The sequence below is a fragment of the Colletes latitarsis genome, chromosome 7 (genome assembly GCF_051014445.1).
Source record: "Colletes latitarsis isolate SP2378_abdomen chromosome 7, iyColLati1, whole genome shotgun sequence".
NCBI lineage: Eukaryota > Metazoa > Arthropoda > Insecta > Hymenoptera > Colletidae > Colletes > Colletes latitarsis.
Window position 1 is genome coordinate 5,788,212 of NC_135140.1, and position 18,645 is coordinate 5,806,856.

Consider the following 18,645-nt stretch of genomic DNA (forward strand, 5'->3'; position numbering starts at 1 on the left):
CCAGCGGTGCTCAACCTTTTCCGCTTCTGGGCCAAACAAAACTATATTTTCAACGAACCAAATTCCCAATTAAGAAGAGTCGTCTAGCGTAAAATACAATTTTTGTTAATCTCTTTGGGAATTTTTTTCAAAGAAACTACAACACCGTTTGCAGTCAAATTTGGAAAATTCTCTTATACACGATCGAACGAAACTCTGAAATTTTTTGACCCGAGAAATCTTAAAATTGTCGCTTTTAAGTAAAGTCAGTGTCAGTGTCTACGATTGCGGCCATATTATTTATTCTGAATGAGAAACCGTGTAAGATTAATTGGTATGAATTTGAGTAGATTTTTGAATTTATGCTACTTCAAAAAAATTATATTGAACTTCCATTACAATAAATATTGCGTTCCCTTAGAAAAAATAAGATTCTCGTTATTTAATACAACTTTGCTTATAACTGTTATTCGTGATTAAAGACACTTTTGTTGAAGGAATAATTGATATTTCATAGCTTTTTTAAAAATTTCGTAGCAATTAGAGAGTCCGATTCGTTTAACAAACTCGATGAAAGTCTCGAATTGACCTTTGTGCACCACTGCTGTACGAGAACGGCCTACTTACCGTTGCAACACAGAAGCGGTTATGTATTGTCTTTAACGATCGTTGAATTACAAGACGATGCGTGAAATTATTATAAACAACGCTCGGGGAAAAATTTGGACGTCTCTTACGTTAATCGAACGACCGAACGACTCGTCAAATTACAAAAGCTTTGATTGAATTCTTTCGACGAAAGTATCGTGATCCAATTTCTCGTACAAACTTTCGATGGATGCGATTTTTAATATCGAAAATAACCTTTTCCTCAGACGAAAGTAAAATGGAATCGAAAATAGGAAAAATGAAACGGAGACGTTGTAAACAATGTTATATTTAATATTGATTTCTTTCTGACAATTTGTCTAGAAATTTCCTAATTTCTGTTCTTAGTATTATTGTATAATACAGAGCGCTCTATTACGTAAATATTCTCTTACATGTTAACTAATTTTCGCGAACAATTACCTGAATTATACTTCGTTTGATGATCTATCTGGTTAACATAGGCGGGATTTTGGGGTAATTTATGGTTCACGAAATCGTAATGTTCGTATCATGATTTACGCTCGCGATAACGAATCTGGCGTCGAACATGGACCGCGATATAAAAATAACGCAGCAATCGTTCTTAACAAATGTTTCGTACAGTATTTGTGAAACTCATTGAACCGGAAATTATACGTAAATGATCCAAAAATACAAATCTTTAACGAATATTCTTCTTAGCGTGTATTTTTATTCGTCAACCTCGACCGTAAAAAATTCTGCAACTGCGTGCATAATTTTCTACATAACGTTCAAACTCGAAACATCTAACGAGAATACTAATTACATGCTTTGGCTCCATCGAGACTGGCAGTAACGCGATTTTACGTTGCTTCCAGTTCTTCGTGTTTATCGAATTTTCAATAATCAGACGAAACTTACGCAGGATTTCGAATTGGAATTTTATTAATCGCGTGTTATGAATATCATGCATGCTCCATTTCGTGAAGGAACGAACATTGTAGGCCTGTTTCTTCAAACTCGAGGAAACACACGTATTCTGCAATCAAACCGGTCGTGATATAATACAGTTCGATAACGAGTAAAAATACTGTTTTCGTTGACGTTTCTTCGGAAAATAATATCTAAATCTAGTTCGAGAAATCTCCAAAAAAAAAAATCTTTTTCGTTTAATTCAGATATCTTCAAACTACGTTTAATATTGGTCTTCGAAATTTGTTTTTAGGGGGATGCTGCGGACCTATGAAGAAGAGGACCATCGTCGGAGGCTACACCTTCACGTGGTGGTTCGTAACCGACGTTCAACGATTGTCTTTGGAGGTGATGACGCTGAATCCCGTCTGTGAGAACGTGGAGACAGCCTTGGGGGTGCCCTTAACCGTCACCGGGGTTGCACAATGCAAGATCATGAAGGCTGACGAATTATTGCACACTGCCAGCGAACAATTTCTCGGGAAAAGCGTGCACGAAATCAAATCGACGATCCTCTCTACCCTGGAGGGTCATCTTCGTGCAATATTAGGTCAATTTCACGAAAATAAAATTGATTATTGAATATTCCAATCACCTGCATCCTTACTCCTTCCAATTTGCATTTAAAGTCTATTTAATTTACCTACTGTAGACCAACCTTTGATTTTTCGCGGCTGTGATGTTTTCTACGGTTTAATGAATAACGTTCGGTTGATAGAATAACGAAAAACAGCAGCTGTTTTATTTTGGGTTCCTTATAGATGGTATTTTGTATTTGAGATATATTTTTAACGTCGTATTTCTTCGTTGTGTTTTCCAAATTTGTTGGCTGTACAGTCGAAATAAAGATCAGAGACCTCGACGTGGAGGTGGTTTGAAAACGAAATTATTTTATCTGAATCTTTGGTAATGATTTACAAAGAGGGATTAATATTCACGACGAAAACGTATAAATAAAAGCGAATCAAGTAATTCTAATCTCAATGTAAACATCGATAATCGCGTGTTACACATTACTTACGACACACACGAGTCTTTTTTTGGAAGTTTCGTGATGAATTGGCTACTAACAAGACTGTTTTCATAAATACGTAGAATGAACCAAAATCGAACCCCCAATTCATTCTTATGTACATGTTTCGTTGTATGGCTTATTTTCTTATCGTTAAATGTCTAGAGATACACATATATATATTCCTTTAGAATATTTCCTCACATTTTACCTATCTCCGTTTCTATTTTGTCCTCTTCAAGTTCCATTCGACAGGAATAAACAAATTAAAACTAATTTAAACCGGTTTAAATCGAATCAAATTTATTGAAATTGTGTCGAACAGAGAAAAATTGATTCCAGCTGGTTCTATTCGTTTCAAACTAGAATCAAGTATGTGCAAATTTTTTTCAATTTGTATCAAACAATGTAAAACTGATTGAAACTAGTCCGAATTTAATTCAAACCGATTTAAATCGAATCAAATTCATTGAAATTGTATCGAACAGAGAAAAATTGATTCCAGCTGGTTCTATTCGTTTCAAACTAGAATCAAGTGTGTGCAAATTTTTTCCAATTTGTATCAAACAATGTAAAACTGATTGAAACTAGTCCGAATCTAGTTCAAACCGGTTTAAATCGAATTAAATTCATTGAAATTGTATCGAACAGAGAAAAATTGATTCCAGCTGGTTCTGTTCGTTTCAAACTAGAATCAAGTGTGTGCAAATTCTTTCCAGTTTGTATCAAAAAATGTAAAACTGATTGAAACTAGTCCGAATCTAGTTCAAATCGGCGTAGACCGTCAAAAGTGGTTTAAACCGATCCAAACTGTTTTTATTCACATAATGTCACTTACCAAACTGCTGATTAACCGTATTAAATGAAATAAAATTGAAAGTGTCTCGAAATTACGCGCACTTACCTTACCGAAATATTGAATTCTGTGATCGCGAATTCGAGAATTCGGTTACAAATTTTGTGTTTACCTTTGGTACCAGTATGGAGTGCCATACACATACAATCGAGCGTACCTTTTTGATGCAGAGATATCTAATATGTTAAATTTTTGTTATCCCTATTTTACTATTAGATCAACAAAAATTAAATATTCGTTACGAATTATGTACAATTTTATTCTCATCGAAAGTCATCGTTAAAATAAATGCCGTCGTGGGAGTCTGAAATTAATTTCGCGATTAAGGAAACCCAGTTGAAATTCCAACGTGCGTTACTGTATCGAAAACGCTCTGTTTAACGGAGGATTCCTAAATTTAAAGGCACGCTCTCGGTGGAGGAGATTTACAAGGATCGAGATCAGTTCGCCACGCTCGTAAGGGAGGTCGCTGCCCCGGACGTCGGTCGCATGGGCATCGAGATCCTGTCTTTCACGATAAAGGATATCTACGACGAAGTTCAATACTTGGCGTCGCTTGGCAAGGCTCAGACCGCCGCAGTTAAACGGGACGCCGACATCGGCGTCGCCGAGGCGAACCGCGACGCTGGCATTCGGGTACGTTCACGCACGAATACCCAGCGAATGGCACGAGAACTCCCTACCCTTCGTTCTAGTTTATTGCTGTAACCAGACAATCCACCGCATGGCTGTAATTAACTCAACCTCGAGGTTAACGCAACACAATTTCAGTTACGAAATTTTCATTTATTTTTCCTTTCATATCAAACGCATGATCCTGGAAAATTATTGGTAATTACCGTGCTTTCAATTTAATTCTGATCATTTTTCAACGTGCATATATATTTCAATCTTTTAAATTTCTCATACTGCGATTCATAAAAAATACAAAGGATCTATCCACCAATGTCCTAGATGCAAATCTCAATGCTCCAATATTTCTTTTATTTTTTGATAATTACGATGCTTTCTATTTAATTTCGATTATTTTCCAACGTGAGTATATATCAGGAATATATATTTCAATCTCTAAAATTTCTCTTATTGTGATTTATGAAAAATACAAAGATCTATTCACCAATGTCCTAGATCCAAATCTCAATGCTGCAATATTTTTCTTACTTTTTGATAATTACGATGCTTTCTATTTAATTTCGATTATTTTCCAACGTGAGTATATATCAGGAATATATATTTCAATCTCTAAAATTTCTCATACTGCGATTCATAAAAAATACAAAGGATCTATCCATCAATGTCCTAGATCCAAATCTCAATGCTGCAATATTTTTCTTACTTTTTGATAATTACGATGCTTTCTATTTAATTTCGATTATTTTCCAACGTGAGTATATATCAGGAATATATATTTCAATCTCTAAAATTTCTCTTATTGTGATTTATGAAAAATACAAAGATCTATTCACCATTGTCCTAGATGCAAATCTCAATGCTGCAATATTTTTTTTTACTGTTTGATAATTACGATGCTTTCTATTTAAGTCTAATTATTTTTCAATCTACATCAAGAATATATATTTCAATCTTTAAAATTTCTCTTATTGTGATTCATAAAAAATAGAAAGATTTATCCACCTATATTTCAGATTCAAATCTCAATACTGCAATCTTATTTTACTTTCAATAAACTAATATATTGGTATGGTATTTGCAAGCACACGTTTTGTGTCTCTCAATTAGAAAGATTTGCTCGGAATAAAAATGGAAGGCTATTATACTCAACGCGCCTTGCGTAGTATCTTTTCTTTTCCATTTAAGAGTTTCACAGCAAATCAGCATTGATTGCTTAATATTTCCATTCTTAGTCAATAACTCCGCCAGTCATAAGCATTAATTGCACGTAGTATTATCATATTTACGCTTGCATAAAAAATTCTTTTGTAATGAACCGTATGATCCATTTATTTCCCGTTGTGTGGCGAATTAGAAATATGGCTGCCCGCTGAGCGGGGAACTGGCAGACGGAATTGGCTCTCCTTAAACGTGAAATGTAACGTCTGTTAGTCAGTATAATGTAGTAATAGTCTGTTGAATTACTATTGTGGAAAGTAGGACAACAATAAGAAACTTGGCAACTAAGTATCAGTCTTCCGCAAATGAGCTGGTCTTCTAAGTAGTTAGGAGTCTTAATTCAGACTGTCTCGTTTCAAGATGATCGAGGACATTTGGTACAAAAATTCAATAGCAATACTAGTACATTCGTTCGTACTTTTCATTCAATAATTATTCCGTAAAACTATCGTTATTTTTCGTTTATTATTCTTCAAAAGCAATCAAAAATTTAATGCTATAACTAGACTGCGGATCTTTATGGAAATTCACATTTTTATTAATAGAATTAATGATATGGGAGCTTTGCAGAGGGCTATCTCAACCCCTAGATATAACAATTCGTATCTTATTTTAAGTATTTCTTATATTTTTGCATATTAAATACATCCGCAGTCTAGCTATAACAGTAATGTTTGGACAATTGATTTTTATTCGACTCGATTGCTTCCCAGCCACAATTAACATCTTCCTCCCTTCGAACAGGAAGCAGAATGCGAGAAAGCGGCGATGGACATAAAGTACAACACCGACACGAAGATCAAAGACAACGCGAGACTCTTCCAGCTACAAAAAGCACACTTCGATCAGGAAGTCAACACCGCGGTACGTCGACGTTCAAAGATAATTTTAAGCTCCACGTAGCCACTTCTCTGCTGCGATCCGCCGCGGTTAACGTTGATCTTTCGAACTTTCCACAGAAAGCCGAGGCTCAGCTGGCCTACGAACTCCAAGCAGCCAAGATAAGGCAACGGATACGAAACGAGGAGATTCAGATAGAAGTCGTGGAGAGGCGCAAACAGATCGAAGTGGAGGAACAGGAAGTCCGTCGAAAGGAACACGAGCTCCAGAGCACCGTGCGGCTGCCGGCCGAGGCCGAACACTATAAAATTGGCAGAGTGGCCGAAGGAAAAATGTAATTCAGCGTTACAAAGCTGAAAAAGCTCATTTATTCTGTCGACGTTTCGTTCCGTTTAAAATTAAGTCAGTTTTTGGTTTAGTTTTTTTTTGGACGTTTCTTAAGGTCTTCTACAGTAAAACGATTATATATGACTTATTATGATACTTATAAAGAAATTATGCAACTTCTTGCATCAGTGTTTTGCTCATGCATTTATTACTCGCTCAGTAATATTTACAAATTTTTACAACGAGAAATAGTCAAAATTAGTGGCAATACAGATTCGAGTCCTAATGGCTTCCATGATCCCAGCCGTTCTGTTTGTCTAAATGAAAAAAACGAAAAAGATCGAAAAAGTCAGACCGTTCAAACACATGTAGCACGAGCAATACGTATAACTTTGTTAATTTTAAATGCAAAAAAATAAAAAAATCGATTTTTTTGGCGATTTACAGTAGAAGACCCCCGTAAAAATATCGCTAAAATTGTTAAATGTGGTCGATCAGTTAGGCTTTTGAGAGGCTTACATCCCTATTCGATGAGAATACCATCAAAGATCATCGAATCGTAACATACGGAACGATTCCAAGGCCGTTAATCAGTCAGGAAAATGTCGGGCAGAATTAATGACCGACGAGAGGAAATCAATCGTCCGGCTTCGCTATTTCTAGCGTAAGCTTTTACCGGGTTTTGCATCGTTTTTAGGACGCAAACGATAAACGCGGCTGCTGCCGAGGCCGAGAAAATTCGATTGATCGGAGAAGCGGAGGCTCAGACTCTGGAGTCGATAGGTATATCGGAAGCGGAGCGTATGCGGATGAAAGCCGTTGTGTACAAGAAATACGGCGAGGCGGCCATTCTGCAGATCGCTTTGAACGCACTGCCAAAGGTGGGCATCGATTTTCGCGCTTCGACAACCGTACAAACGCTCTAACGTCGACGTTCCTCTTTCAGATCGCTGCGGAGGTTGCAGCACCGTTGGCCAGAACGGAGGAGATCGTAATTCTCGGTGGAAACGACACGATCAGCGGGGACATTACCCGCCTTGTGGGGCAAGTACCTCCAGCTGTACAAGCACTGACCGGTGTAGATATTTCAAAAGTAGGTTCGAAAGGCCCTTGGGCCCTCTAGAAACTGTACATAACTAATTCACCATCGTGGATTTTCGTACTGGAGAATTATTATCTAATACTAAATCTACCAACACATCGCGTATACCCATTCCTACCAAGGTCAAATGACCAGTCTTTCATTTTTTCTTTTAGGAGATAACGTACTTCCAATTTTTGCATTATACAGGATGTTCGACCACCCCTGGGAAAAATTTAAACGGGGAATTCTAGAGGCCAAAATAAGACGAAAATTAAAAATATCAATTATCATTAAAAAATTAAGTTAAAAAATTGTTAAATCATTCTGGAAAAATTATTTTTGGTTGCAGAGGTCAATTACAAGCAGATTTAGTGAACAGACATACCCCCGAAATCCTACTCAGTTTCGAGAAAAAAATTCGAGTAGGTACCTAAATTTTTCGGTGAAATTAAAAAATTTCAAATCGTTCTAAAAAAATTATTTTCAGTTGCAAGGGTCAATTACAATGATTTTTGGTCATTAGACATACCCCCGAATTCCTACGCACTTTTGAGAAAAAAATTCCTCACCGAAAATCTAATTTCTGGCCAGAAAAGTCTATCTGAATTTTCATGCGAATCTTTAAAACGTCATAACTTCTGAACGGATTGGACGATTTTAATGTTTAAAAAAGCAAACTACGCGTATTTTGGTAGAGAATATGTAGGAATTGCAAAAATATTCGAAAAGTTGCTTCTTGACCCCGCAAAATGAGAAAAACCCCACAAAAATGGTCCAATTTTCAAACAGCCATAACTCTTACAATAGCGAATATATTTCAATGAAACTTTTTTCTAAAATAGTACTCATGGGTACCTATAAAAAAGTATTAAACAACTTTTCTGTAGGGCGTCACACAAAATTATTAAAAATCGAAAACGAATTTTTAAGAAAAATCGACAAGGGGGTAGCTGCTGAAATTTTTCGACGAAAATAAAAAATTTCAAATCGTTCTGGAAAAATTATTTTTGGTTGTGGAGGTCAATTACAAGCATTTTTAGTGAACAGACACACCCCCAGAATCTCACTCAGTTTCCAGAAAAAAATTCGAGTAGGTGCCTAAATATTTCGACGAAAAAAAGAAATTTCAAATCGTTCTGGAAAAATTATTTTCAGTTGCAGGAGTCAATTGTAATCATTTTTGGTAAATAAACATACCCCAAAAATCCTGCGCATTTTCGAGAAAAAAATTCAGTACTGGCGGAACTTTAAACGTTAGTAACTACTTAACGAAGCCTCGATCAACAAATTGATATTCTTGATTTTCATCTTATTTTGGCCTCTAAAATCTCACATTAAAATTTTTCCCAGGGGTGGCCGAATACCCTGTATGTATAGAAAGTTGCATTTTGAAGTTTATATCTTTCTCTATTAGGTCGAATATCTTTTCTTAAAGCGTGCATTTTAAAAATCTATACAAAAATATTCAATAATTTTGCTCCAAATGTGCATTAGTAATTTAACTTCATACAGAAAATTTACAAACTACTTCAACATTAACGCGTTGTGTAAGACCTGCCTTAAATTTGTCTTGCAATCTACTTTTGTATCCTCATTTAACACCTAAATTCGATAATTAATTAATTTCCTTTATCTTGATAGCTAAAAGTCCTGTCGCTTATATATGGATGAAGATCTTGAAGATCATTGCCTGACAATTAATTCAAATCAAGTTCATAAGTTTATTTTTTTATAAAAAGAGCTTGTAAATTACACGTTACAAACGTAGAGATTTTGCACCGCTCGCGATCGTAGACTTGCCACGACTCTTCTTCAGCTTCAACCCTTAAGTGGATTATTCAATTCAATCGTACATGGTAAAACTATCTGGAAACTAGCACTTAACTATTAGATAGAATTTGAGATTCGAAGGAAGAAATAGCTTGGCCAAACGGCGTCAAACATCCAATAGTTTGAAAGAAACGTTTGGCACAGACGATCTATAATACGACTACTTGAAGAACTCGTAGAAATATCTCAAAACAACTTAACGTCAATGTAATTATTTGAAAATTTATGTAATCCTCCATCAATTCACTATTATTTAAATACTTTAAAACAAAGTTGATTTACCAATTTGGTAAAAATCGACATTAAATGAAGTAATTCAGTCGAGATTGAGAGTCCACTTAAAGATTAACAATATGCAAAGTGATTCTCCGATGTAGCTGCAATGTTTCCTGCCAAACGAAACATCCTAGCGACATCGAGAACCGATCAAAATGCCATTTTCGAATTACTTCGTATATTTGACACAACATTATCGTGATTTACAGGTGTTAGGGAAAATACCAGGGGCGAAGTAATGTCGAACGGAGCAACGGACAGAACGGCCAGGCGATCGGAACAGCTGAAAGAAAGGAGCAAAAGAAAAAAAAAAAAACTCTACACTACCAAAGGTTTTCTCTGCTATTCTATAAATCCATCGGTGACACTACAACTTTTTTCTCTTTCCCGAATTACTCTACCTCAAACGTAGACGAAGCGACGCTGAACACAACCGGTCGTGGCTCCGCCGATTGCTCGTACCACGCGGTCACGTAAAACGCACATTGCCAAGTCAATCTTCGTTATCGTACGATTATTCGATCCTCGAAGGAGGCTTCCCGGAGGCGTCGACGATTCTCGTCGAGGATCCAGCGACGTTGAACTCCGCTGGACGCTCTAGATTCCAATATTAGTCGATTAAGAACGACGGGATCGTAACCTCTGGGTGTCTAATCGAACTTGAAATCGCGATTGGAAGGGAAATTAACGCGTCGATTATCGCTCCGAGAGCCAAATTGCAAGCGACGATTCGTCCATCGGCCGCCATCTACGGTTAGAAAATAACGAGCGTTAGGAACGTGAACTGAAATCGTTTCGTTCGATGATCGCTGGGCAGTCGACGTGTTAAGGGTGGCTCGTGGCTAGCGCGATTCAACCCGGGAATCGAGTTACTAAGGCGAATGTTTGCCGTTACGTTCGCGTAAATCTATTGTGATTGAAAACATTCGATCATTGTGTTCAACATAACGTAAGTAAACTTAACAAAAAATGGGAGAAGAGAGAGAGTAGATGTTCGTGCGGAGTAGACGACGTGGAAGTCAACTATCCGTAGTCGTTGTACATACTCATAGTTACGTGTGTATAATAGCAACTGAGGTTTATGCCTTGCTTAGAACGAGACGCGACCAAGGAACGACCCCCGATGCTCATTTGCATCGTTCCTCAACGGGAACGTTCGATTCTGAAACGAAGTAACTAGGAAACGATTCGTTAAAAAATGTCTGGTACCCCTTGGGTTACTCGAACTTGGTACATTCGTCGAAAATAGATATTTCTTTCTGTATTATACGTGCCATTTTAATAAGGTGCCCCTTGGGTTATTCGAACTTGGTACATTCGTCGAAAATAGATATTTCTTTCTGTATTATACGCGCCATTTTGATAAGGTATCCCTTGGGTTACTCGAACTTGGTACATTCGTCGAAAAATAAATATTTCTTTGTGTATTATACGCGCCATTTGTAACTGTGTAATTTTCTTAAGTGGATTATTGGGACCACTGTAATGATTTTATTTTATTATACATTTTTTTTCTCATTTTGATGTCCTGAATCTCAACCGAGTTTCACAGTTCATATTTTTGTTACAACTTCTTAACAAAGCATTTATGGATTTTTTTGTTATGTAACAATTTAGTCTTAGTTTTACTTGTAGAATACACTGCTGATGTGTGTACGAAAAAATGCGAAAATTTATGTAATGCTCTATTAATTCATTATTTTTTTAATATTTTAAAGGAAAGTTAATTTGGTAAAAATGAACATTAAGTAAAATAATTCAGTTGAGATTGAGAGTCCATTTAATGTTTGGGTCCAGCGAAAGCCTGGTAATTCATTGTTGATTTTTTGAGTGATTCTTGCAAAATTCATAGCAAACGATCACCTTTCAATCTCACGTCTAGTAAAATTTCAAAATATAAAAACGAATCCTAGAAAATCGTTTCAAGAATCGAACCGTCCCTATTCTATGGGATATAAACTTTGAGTTCTGCTCGTGTTTGCTGCAAGTGTTTATAATCGTTCGATCGATCGACGCGCAGTACTCGATAAAGAGACACGATTACAAGATTTCCTAACGTAACGTAAACTATCGAATCTGTGCATCGAAACGATCGAACGCAGTTTGAAATAGTTTGGCGTGTTGCACTGTCATAGGGGAAATTAAGGTTGTTTAAGGTGTTCTCGACGATATGTCCCGATAATAGATTTGCACGTTTTTAACTTGCACAATGTTGATACGTAGCCTATTATTATTCATAGTTTATAGAGAGCCACTTGCATTAAAAAGTGTGCGAGTAAGTAACTCGAGTATAACTTAAATATATAGTTTCAAACAGTTTTTTTTTTTTTTTTTTTTTTGGATTAATTTTGATATTTCTTCTTTGGTGGCAATCGACGAATTAAAAACGAAGATTTAGCGTGTAAACGACTTTGTTCGAATGTACGTAGATTGCTGGTGATCCTAAATCGTGCAACACCTTGCAGTACCGAGCGATACTGTTTCAAACTAGCCTAAACCTTAAGGACAGACAATGCAAATGAGCATAAGTTTCCTCATTTGTCGTGTTCGCAACTCGAAAATTCTCTCGGTTGACCACGCATCGGAATCAATCGCATTTACCAACAAACTATGTAATATTCGAAACCGAAGAAAGTGCCAATTTGTAAATACAGTATCTCCTCGCCGCTGTAGTAAAAGAATATATTTATATTGCGTAACGAGCATTCCGTTGCATTGCACTTTTTTATTCTGTTTTGCAATAGCGCTCGCGTCGAAGCAGGTCTCAAGTTACATACGACTTTTCTTTCATTCTATGAATATTCGAGACAGCTATCACCCCCGCCTCAATATCGCAGTTACGATGAAATAACAAATATCGGACATTGCAGAGTACAAATCCCATTATTGTCCTGCGCCAATGTATATTTGGTGCTCGAGAAACACAGTTGGAAGGAAAATATCTTTGTCAAGAATGGTGTCGAGACTTTTGTTGTTTCTGTCGTTTCGAATAAAATTGAAATAAAATTATTTTCATTCGACCAGCAAGGAAATGCTGCAACGATCGGCTAACATGTTTCGGACGAATTCTACCGATTTCTTTGTTTGTTACTTTAACGCCAATGTTAGCGACGAGAAAGTCTTCGAACCAATGCAAGGAGCGCGAATTATTTTTCCTAAATGAACTGTCACGAGTACCTAAACTAAGGGAAGCGTAAGAACGTAAAATCGTCGATCGTTGAGACAAAAGTCTTCCCCCCCCCCCTTCAAAAAAAAAAAAAAAAGAAAAGAAGAAAAAAAAGAGAAAAAAGAATAGAAAAAAGTGAAAGCATAGTACATTTAGAGCAGTACAAACGAGACTAATTTCACGGTGAAATTATATTCAATGAGGTCGTTGAACGAGTTGTCGTAAGGTCCACGTCGATATAGTATTTTTAATAATAAGCGATGGGAAAAGCTGTAAATGCCGATTATATTAAAGTAGAAAAGATCTATCGCTCTCAGGCAGATGTTTTATATAAGCTATTTTTAGTAACGTTTAGTGCACCCTTTCCGATGAGTAGTCAATGCGAGAACGCGCCATTCAAGATGTCCGACAAAGCTTCGAGAAAGTTCTTTCCTTCGATATCGTTGACCGAGAAAGTTCAGATAACTCGCTACGAGGTTAAAGTGTATATGACGTCCACGCGCATTTACGAGAAATAAATGAAAATTCTTTAACGCCGGTCGATGATGTTCGTTTCGCGCTAAAAGTGTTCAGTTATATTTTTATTCGCGATCGGCGGTGAACCAATCGGGCGAAGAATTTAAAAAAAATCGTAGATAGACTCGTACGTAAAATCGTAGATCCTCGGTTATTCGAGGACCGATCGAAATTCGTGAATTCTTAAAACCGTCTACGCGACGAGTTCCTAGAACGTTTTTCCATTTTTTCTACGCTACTATTAACAAACAGTGGACGCTGGGAAATTCGTTCTTCGTTTCCTTTAAAACAATGATAACGTTGACCGCGACACGATCGTACCCTTTACATATTTTCTATATTTATATTTCACTTGCGTAACGATAAATAGTTTTACTTGAAATACTTCAGCGTTGTACGCGTAAGTTTATCCGCGTAGAGAAATTGTGATTCGCTGGCGCCATCGGGACTCGTAACCGCGTCATTGGAACCAAAGCGTCGCCATATTTTTTTTTTCCTTTTTCTATCGAATATATTCTTAAAGAATTACGGATACTAGCGCGCGAGAGATTAGGAGAGAACTATTTTTTAATCGATAGATATTACGTGTACCGATAACCAAACAACAAATAAAGAATTACGACTCACGGAATAATTATCAGCTTGCGTTTTTTAGCAACGGCTACTTTCTTCTCTGCAATATTGGAATCGAATAAAATGTAAAGAGTACCACGCTACGTATTCGATGGATTCTAACGGAGGTTTCGAATTGAAATAAATAATCTCGTGTAGGCGATTTTACAATGGAAATTTCGAGCATTTGTTTCGCGTAACGAAAGATTTTCTTCAGGCTTGGATAACTATTATTGCGTGAACTTGAATAATAATTTGCGAGACTCACTTTCTCACTCTGTTCTCGAGAGGGTCGCCGCCCTGTCGTAATTCCATTACTATAATAATAATTCGAACGTGAAAGAATGAAAAAGAAGAATGTCACCTTATCGTTCGAGCCTATTGTTATGCGTGAATTTGCGTAACGTCGCCATTTTCTTCGATCGATGTGAGGCGTTTGTTTTATCGTATGTTTGCGTACTTCCTGGCGGAACGTTTTAATATAATATTTTACTAATAAAATGTCGATACTTTACGTTAGATAGATACCTCGAGTATCGATAAAAGAATTGCGTGTTAACAAATATGTTAATACTCGCTATTTTAGCTTACGAGACTAACAAAATCGTAGGATTAGTTGTTCGATTATAATTGAATTCTCTTCTCGCGACCAAAGATCTCCCGATCTTAGACGTTTATCGTAACGTGATTACTGTACGGATGTCGTTTTTGTTTCAATTACCAACGCTATTCTAAATTTAAAGTTTGACTCGGTGTTTATTTAAATTATTCTACGTTTCTAGTATCGCCGTTTGGCGTGAAAAGTCTAACGTTTCGAGTCATGTTTTCATTTTATATTTCACAGCATTTTCTTAAACTTTTAAAAGTTTTAACACGACTCCAGTTCGTCAACAATCTTGCATTTTGAATTACAATTTGCTCGGTGACTTGGTAATTTGAACAAAATTCTGACATTTTGTGACTGTATATTTTCCGTACTTTCCAGTTTCTTTGCAATTTCAATCGAGAATAATTGCAACTCATTGTATATCGAAGATGCAACTTTTTCGTACGCGTCAAGTTCCCATACATTATGGTATTTTTAGTGAATAAATACTCATTTGCGGGCAATTATTTTCTAGAGTACTCTAGAAAATGCTAAAGTTTAGTTAATTTAATTCTTAAACCGCTTATCGGATAAACGTCAGAGAATAAAGGACAAAGTACCAAAAATTACGAAAAAAAATTGTCTAAACGTAAAATATCCAGACGTTAATCTTAACTGTCAAACGATACTTATAAATAATTGTACATATTCTGTTATACGATATTCAACCTTTGCCAGTAATCGAATTTATCACGAAGAATTAACTTCGTCGTCACATTCCATGATTCGTTATTACGATATATTATACTCGCTGTCTTCGATATACAAGATTTCATTTCTACTTCGCATGTTTTTTTAAACTATCGCTAGGGAACCAGTTCTCGAATTTGTGTAAAGATATGTCTAGTTGAAGGATTTGCCTAAATTAGGTAATGTTTCTTTTCTAATCAATATTTTAAAACTATCTTTTATTAGGATAGGCATAAAAATGAAGAAGTCTAATGATAAGTTGTTCACTGACGTACAAATACGTCGTTAAATAAGCGCGTATTTTTTTGTTTCCTTTAACGACGTATTTACAGACGTAGGATCGTAGGATATCCACGTTGATATGATTTTAACACTAATATTTAAAGGCTCAGGTACCATTGATGTAATAACACGCCCTTCCATCTTGCGTTACCAAATAATTTAACAATTGTAATTCGACTATGTTAACGTAAAACCGTGGGATCTAAATTAATTCCCATTTCGATTTATCGTACTCGTATATTTAATTTCCTATTACGATCTAAGGCGAAAACCAGTAAGGTAAACCTCCCGATTGTCGACACATTTTTTAACAATCGTCGCTTCAACGCAAAATTCTTGCCTATTGTTCTTAACGTTATCAAGAAATATCGAAAATGTATATTTCAAAAATATGATACACATAATACCGTTTACCAAACTGCTGATTAACCGTATTAAATCGAATAAAATTTAAAGTGTCTCGAAATTAGGCGCACTTATCTTACCGAAATATTGAATTCTGTGATCGCGAATTCGAGAATTCGGTTACGAGCTTTTTGTGTACCTTTGGTATTAGTATGGTGTGCCATACACACACAATCGAGAGTACCTTTTTGATGCAGAGATATCTAATATATTACGTTCTATTATATTCTATGTTACTGTATATTTTTATTATCTATATTTTACTATTAAAATGATTGTACCGGACATCGTATCGTTTTTAATCATCGATCGAGAATTACCTCGTAATCGTGATCACCGTGTAAAATACATGCACTCGTACAAACGAAGATTGTGTAAGATTCTGTTCGATTATACTATAATATTGTACCGCGAATAATTGTAATCGTCGCGGAAAAGTCATGGTTTCGTTGTGGCAAGTTTAATAGAATACCAATAAAATTTTTATATCCGAATCTATTACCCAATAGTTTCTACATACAGGGTGTTCGGCCACGCCTGGGAAAAATTTAATGGGGGATTCCAGAGGCCAAAATAAGACGAAAATTAAGAATACCAATTTATTAATGGAGGCTTCGTTAAAAAGTTATTAACAATTAAATTCAAAAATTTCAAATCGCTTTGGAAAAATTATTTTCAGTTGCGGGAGTCCATTACAATCATTTTTGGTCAATAGACACTCCCACGAAATCCTACGAACTCTCGAGAAAAAAATTTCGGAAGGTGGACAAATATTTCGACGAAATTAAAAAATTTCAAATCGTGCTAAAAAAATTATTTCTAGTTACAGGGGTTAATTACAATCATTTTTGGTGAATAGACATATCCCCGAAATCTTACGCATTTTCGAGAAAAAAATTCGAGTAAGTGTTGAAATTTTTCGGTGAAATTCAAAAATTTCAAATCGTTCTGGAAAAAATATTTTCCGTTGCAGAGGTCAATTACAAGCATTTTTGGTCAATACACATATCCCCGAATCCTACTCAGTTTCGAGAAAAAAATTCGAGTAGGTGCCTAAATTTTTCGACGAAATGGAAAAGTTTCAAATCGTTCTAAAAAAATTATTTTTGATTGGAGGAGTCAATTACAATCACTTTTTGTGAGTAGACATACCTACGAATTCCTAACTATTTTCGAGAAAAAAATTCCTTACCGAAAATATAATTTCAAGCCAGAAATGTCACTTCAAAATTTCGTGCGAATCTTTAAAACGTCATAACTTCTGAACGGATTGAAGGATTTCAATATTTAAAAAGGCAAATAACGCGTATTTTAGTGAAGAATATGTAGGAATTCTAACAATAATCAAAAAGTTATTCCTTGACCCCGTAAAATGAGAAAAACCACATAAAAATGGTCCAATTTTCAAATAGCCACAACTCCTGCAATAGTGAATATATTTCAATGAAACTTTTTTCTGAAATAGGGTTCATGGGTACCTACAAAAAAGTATTAGACAACTTTTCTATAAGACGAACGAAATTACTAAAAATGTAAAACGAATTTTTAAGAAAAATCGACAGGTGCCTAAATTTTTCGACGAAAAAAAAAAAAATTTCTAATTGTTCTGGAAAAATTATTTTCGATTGCAAGAGTCAATTACAATCATTTTTGGTGAATAGACATACCCTCGAAATCCTACCCACTTTCAAGAAAAAAATTCGAGTAGGTACTAAAATTTTTAGACGAAATTAAAAAATTTCAAATCATGCTAAAAAAATTATATTTAATTACGAGGGTCAATTACAAGCATTTTTGATCAATAGACATACCCTCGAAATCTTACCCACTTTCAAGAAAAGAATTCAGTACGGGCGGAACTTTAAACGTTAATAACTTTTTAAGGAAGCCTCCATCAACAAATTATTCTTGATTTTAGTCTTATTTTGGCCTCTATAATCCCCCATTAAAATTTTTCCCAAAGGTAGCCGGACACCCTGTATATTAATCTAACTTCAAAATTTGAAAACGACGCATAACAAGTACAGAATAAATTAGATAATTTCTAAGTTCTTTGAGAACTTCCTTTCTTGGGTTAAAAACCATCAACGACCACAACGGTATCCACGACTTTAAATTTCGAGCAGGGACTTATGCAGAAACAAACTATATTTACCAATCATTTTTTTCCGTTTTCCTATTTGATTAGAATTTTCACGATATTTTTAAATAGAGACACAACATGAGTATTACTTTCTTTGCTGGTATTATACTGGCAGTCATACCGAAAACGCAGTAGTATCGAAGAAAAATAATTAATAACAATGTTTTAGCCCTCATTTTAATCTATTCAACAAATATTCTCTTCGCATGTACGTTTCTTAACGTGATAATATAGTTTTAAATCAACAACAAATTGTACTTGGTAATATAAAAACAAAATGTGTTAAGATGAAGTTGAAACAAACGATGGAGAGAAAATGTTGCAGAAATTGGACAATAAAAGACGCAATCACGATAATTCTACCCATACTTTAGACATTACGAATGTGCTTTATCCTGTTGAAGGAAACTACGTGAAAATTTTTGTTTGTGTATTTCGTTTATTATATTCGTTGTTCGGAATGGCTTTAAAGTAAGTTTAAGTTTTTAAAAATAAATCTTTTCGTCCTCGTGATATTTTTAACGATATTATGGTACCATAGATCTG

The 18,645-nt window shown here is 35.5% G+C and overlaps 1 protein-coding gene across 2 annotated transcripts in view; it reads left to right on the forward strand.

Moving 5' to 3' along the window:
- Flo2 (flotillin-2) overlaps positions 1-13,570 on the forward strand; it is a 148,858-nt gene extending 135,288 nt beyond the window's left edge. For both annotated transcript variants that reach the window (XM_076768380.1, XM_076768381.1), the window contains 7 exons: positions 1,817-2,113; positions 3,835-4,067; positions 6,027-6,146; positions 6,242-6,456; positions 7,147-7,330; positions 7,396-7,542; positions 9,849-13,570. In XM_076768380.1, the coding sequence (XP_076624495.1) occupies positions 1,817-2,113; positions 3,835-4,067; positions 6,027-6,146; positions 6,242-6,456; positions 7,147-7,330; positions 7,396-7,542; positions 9,849-9,878 (1,226 nt within the window). In that variant the 3' untranslated portion in view covers positions 9,879-13,570. The remainder of the gene's footprint in view (positions 1-1,816; positions 2,114-3,834; positions 4,068-6,026; positions 6,147-6,241; positions 6,457-7,146; positions 7,331-7,395; positions 7,543-9,848) is intronic.
- The last annotated feature ends 5,075 nt before the right edge of the window (positions 13,571-18,645 follow it).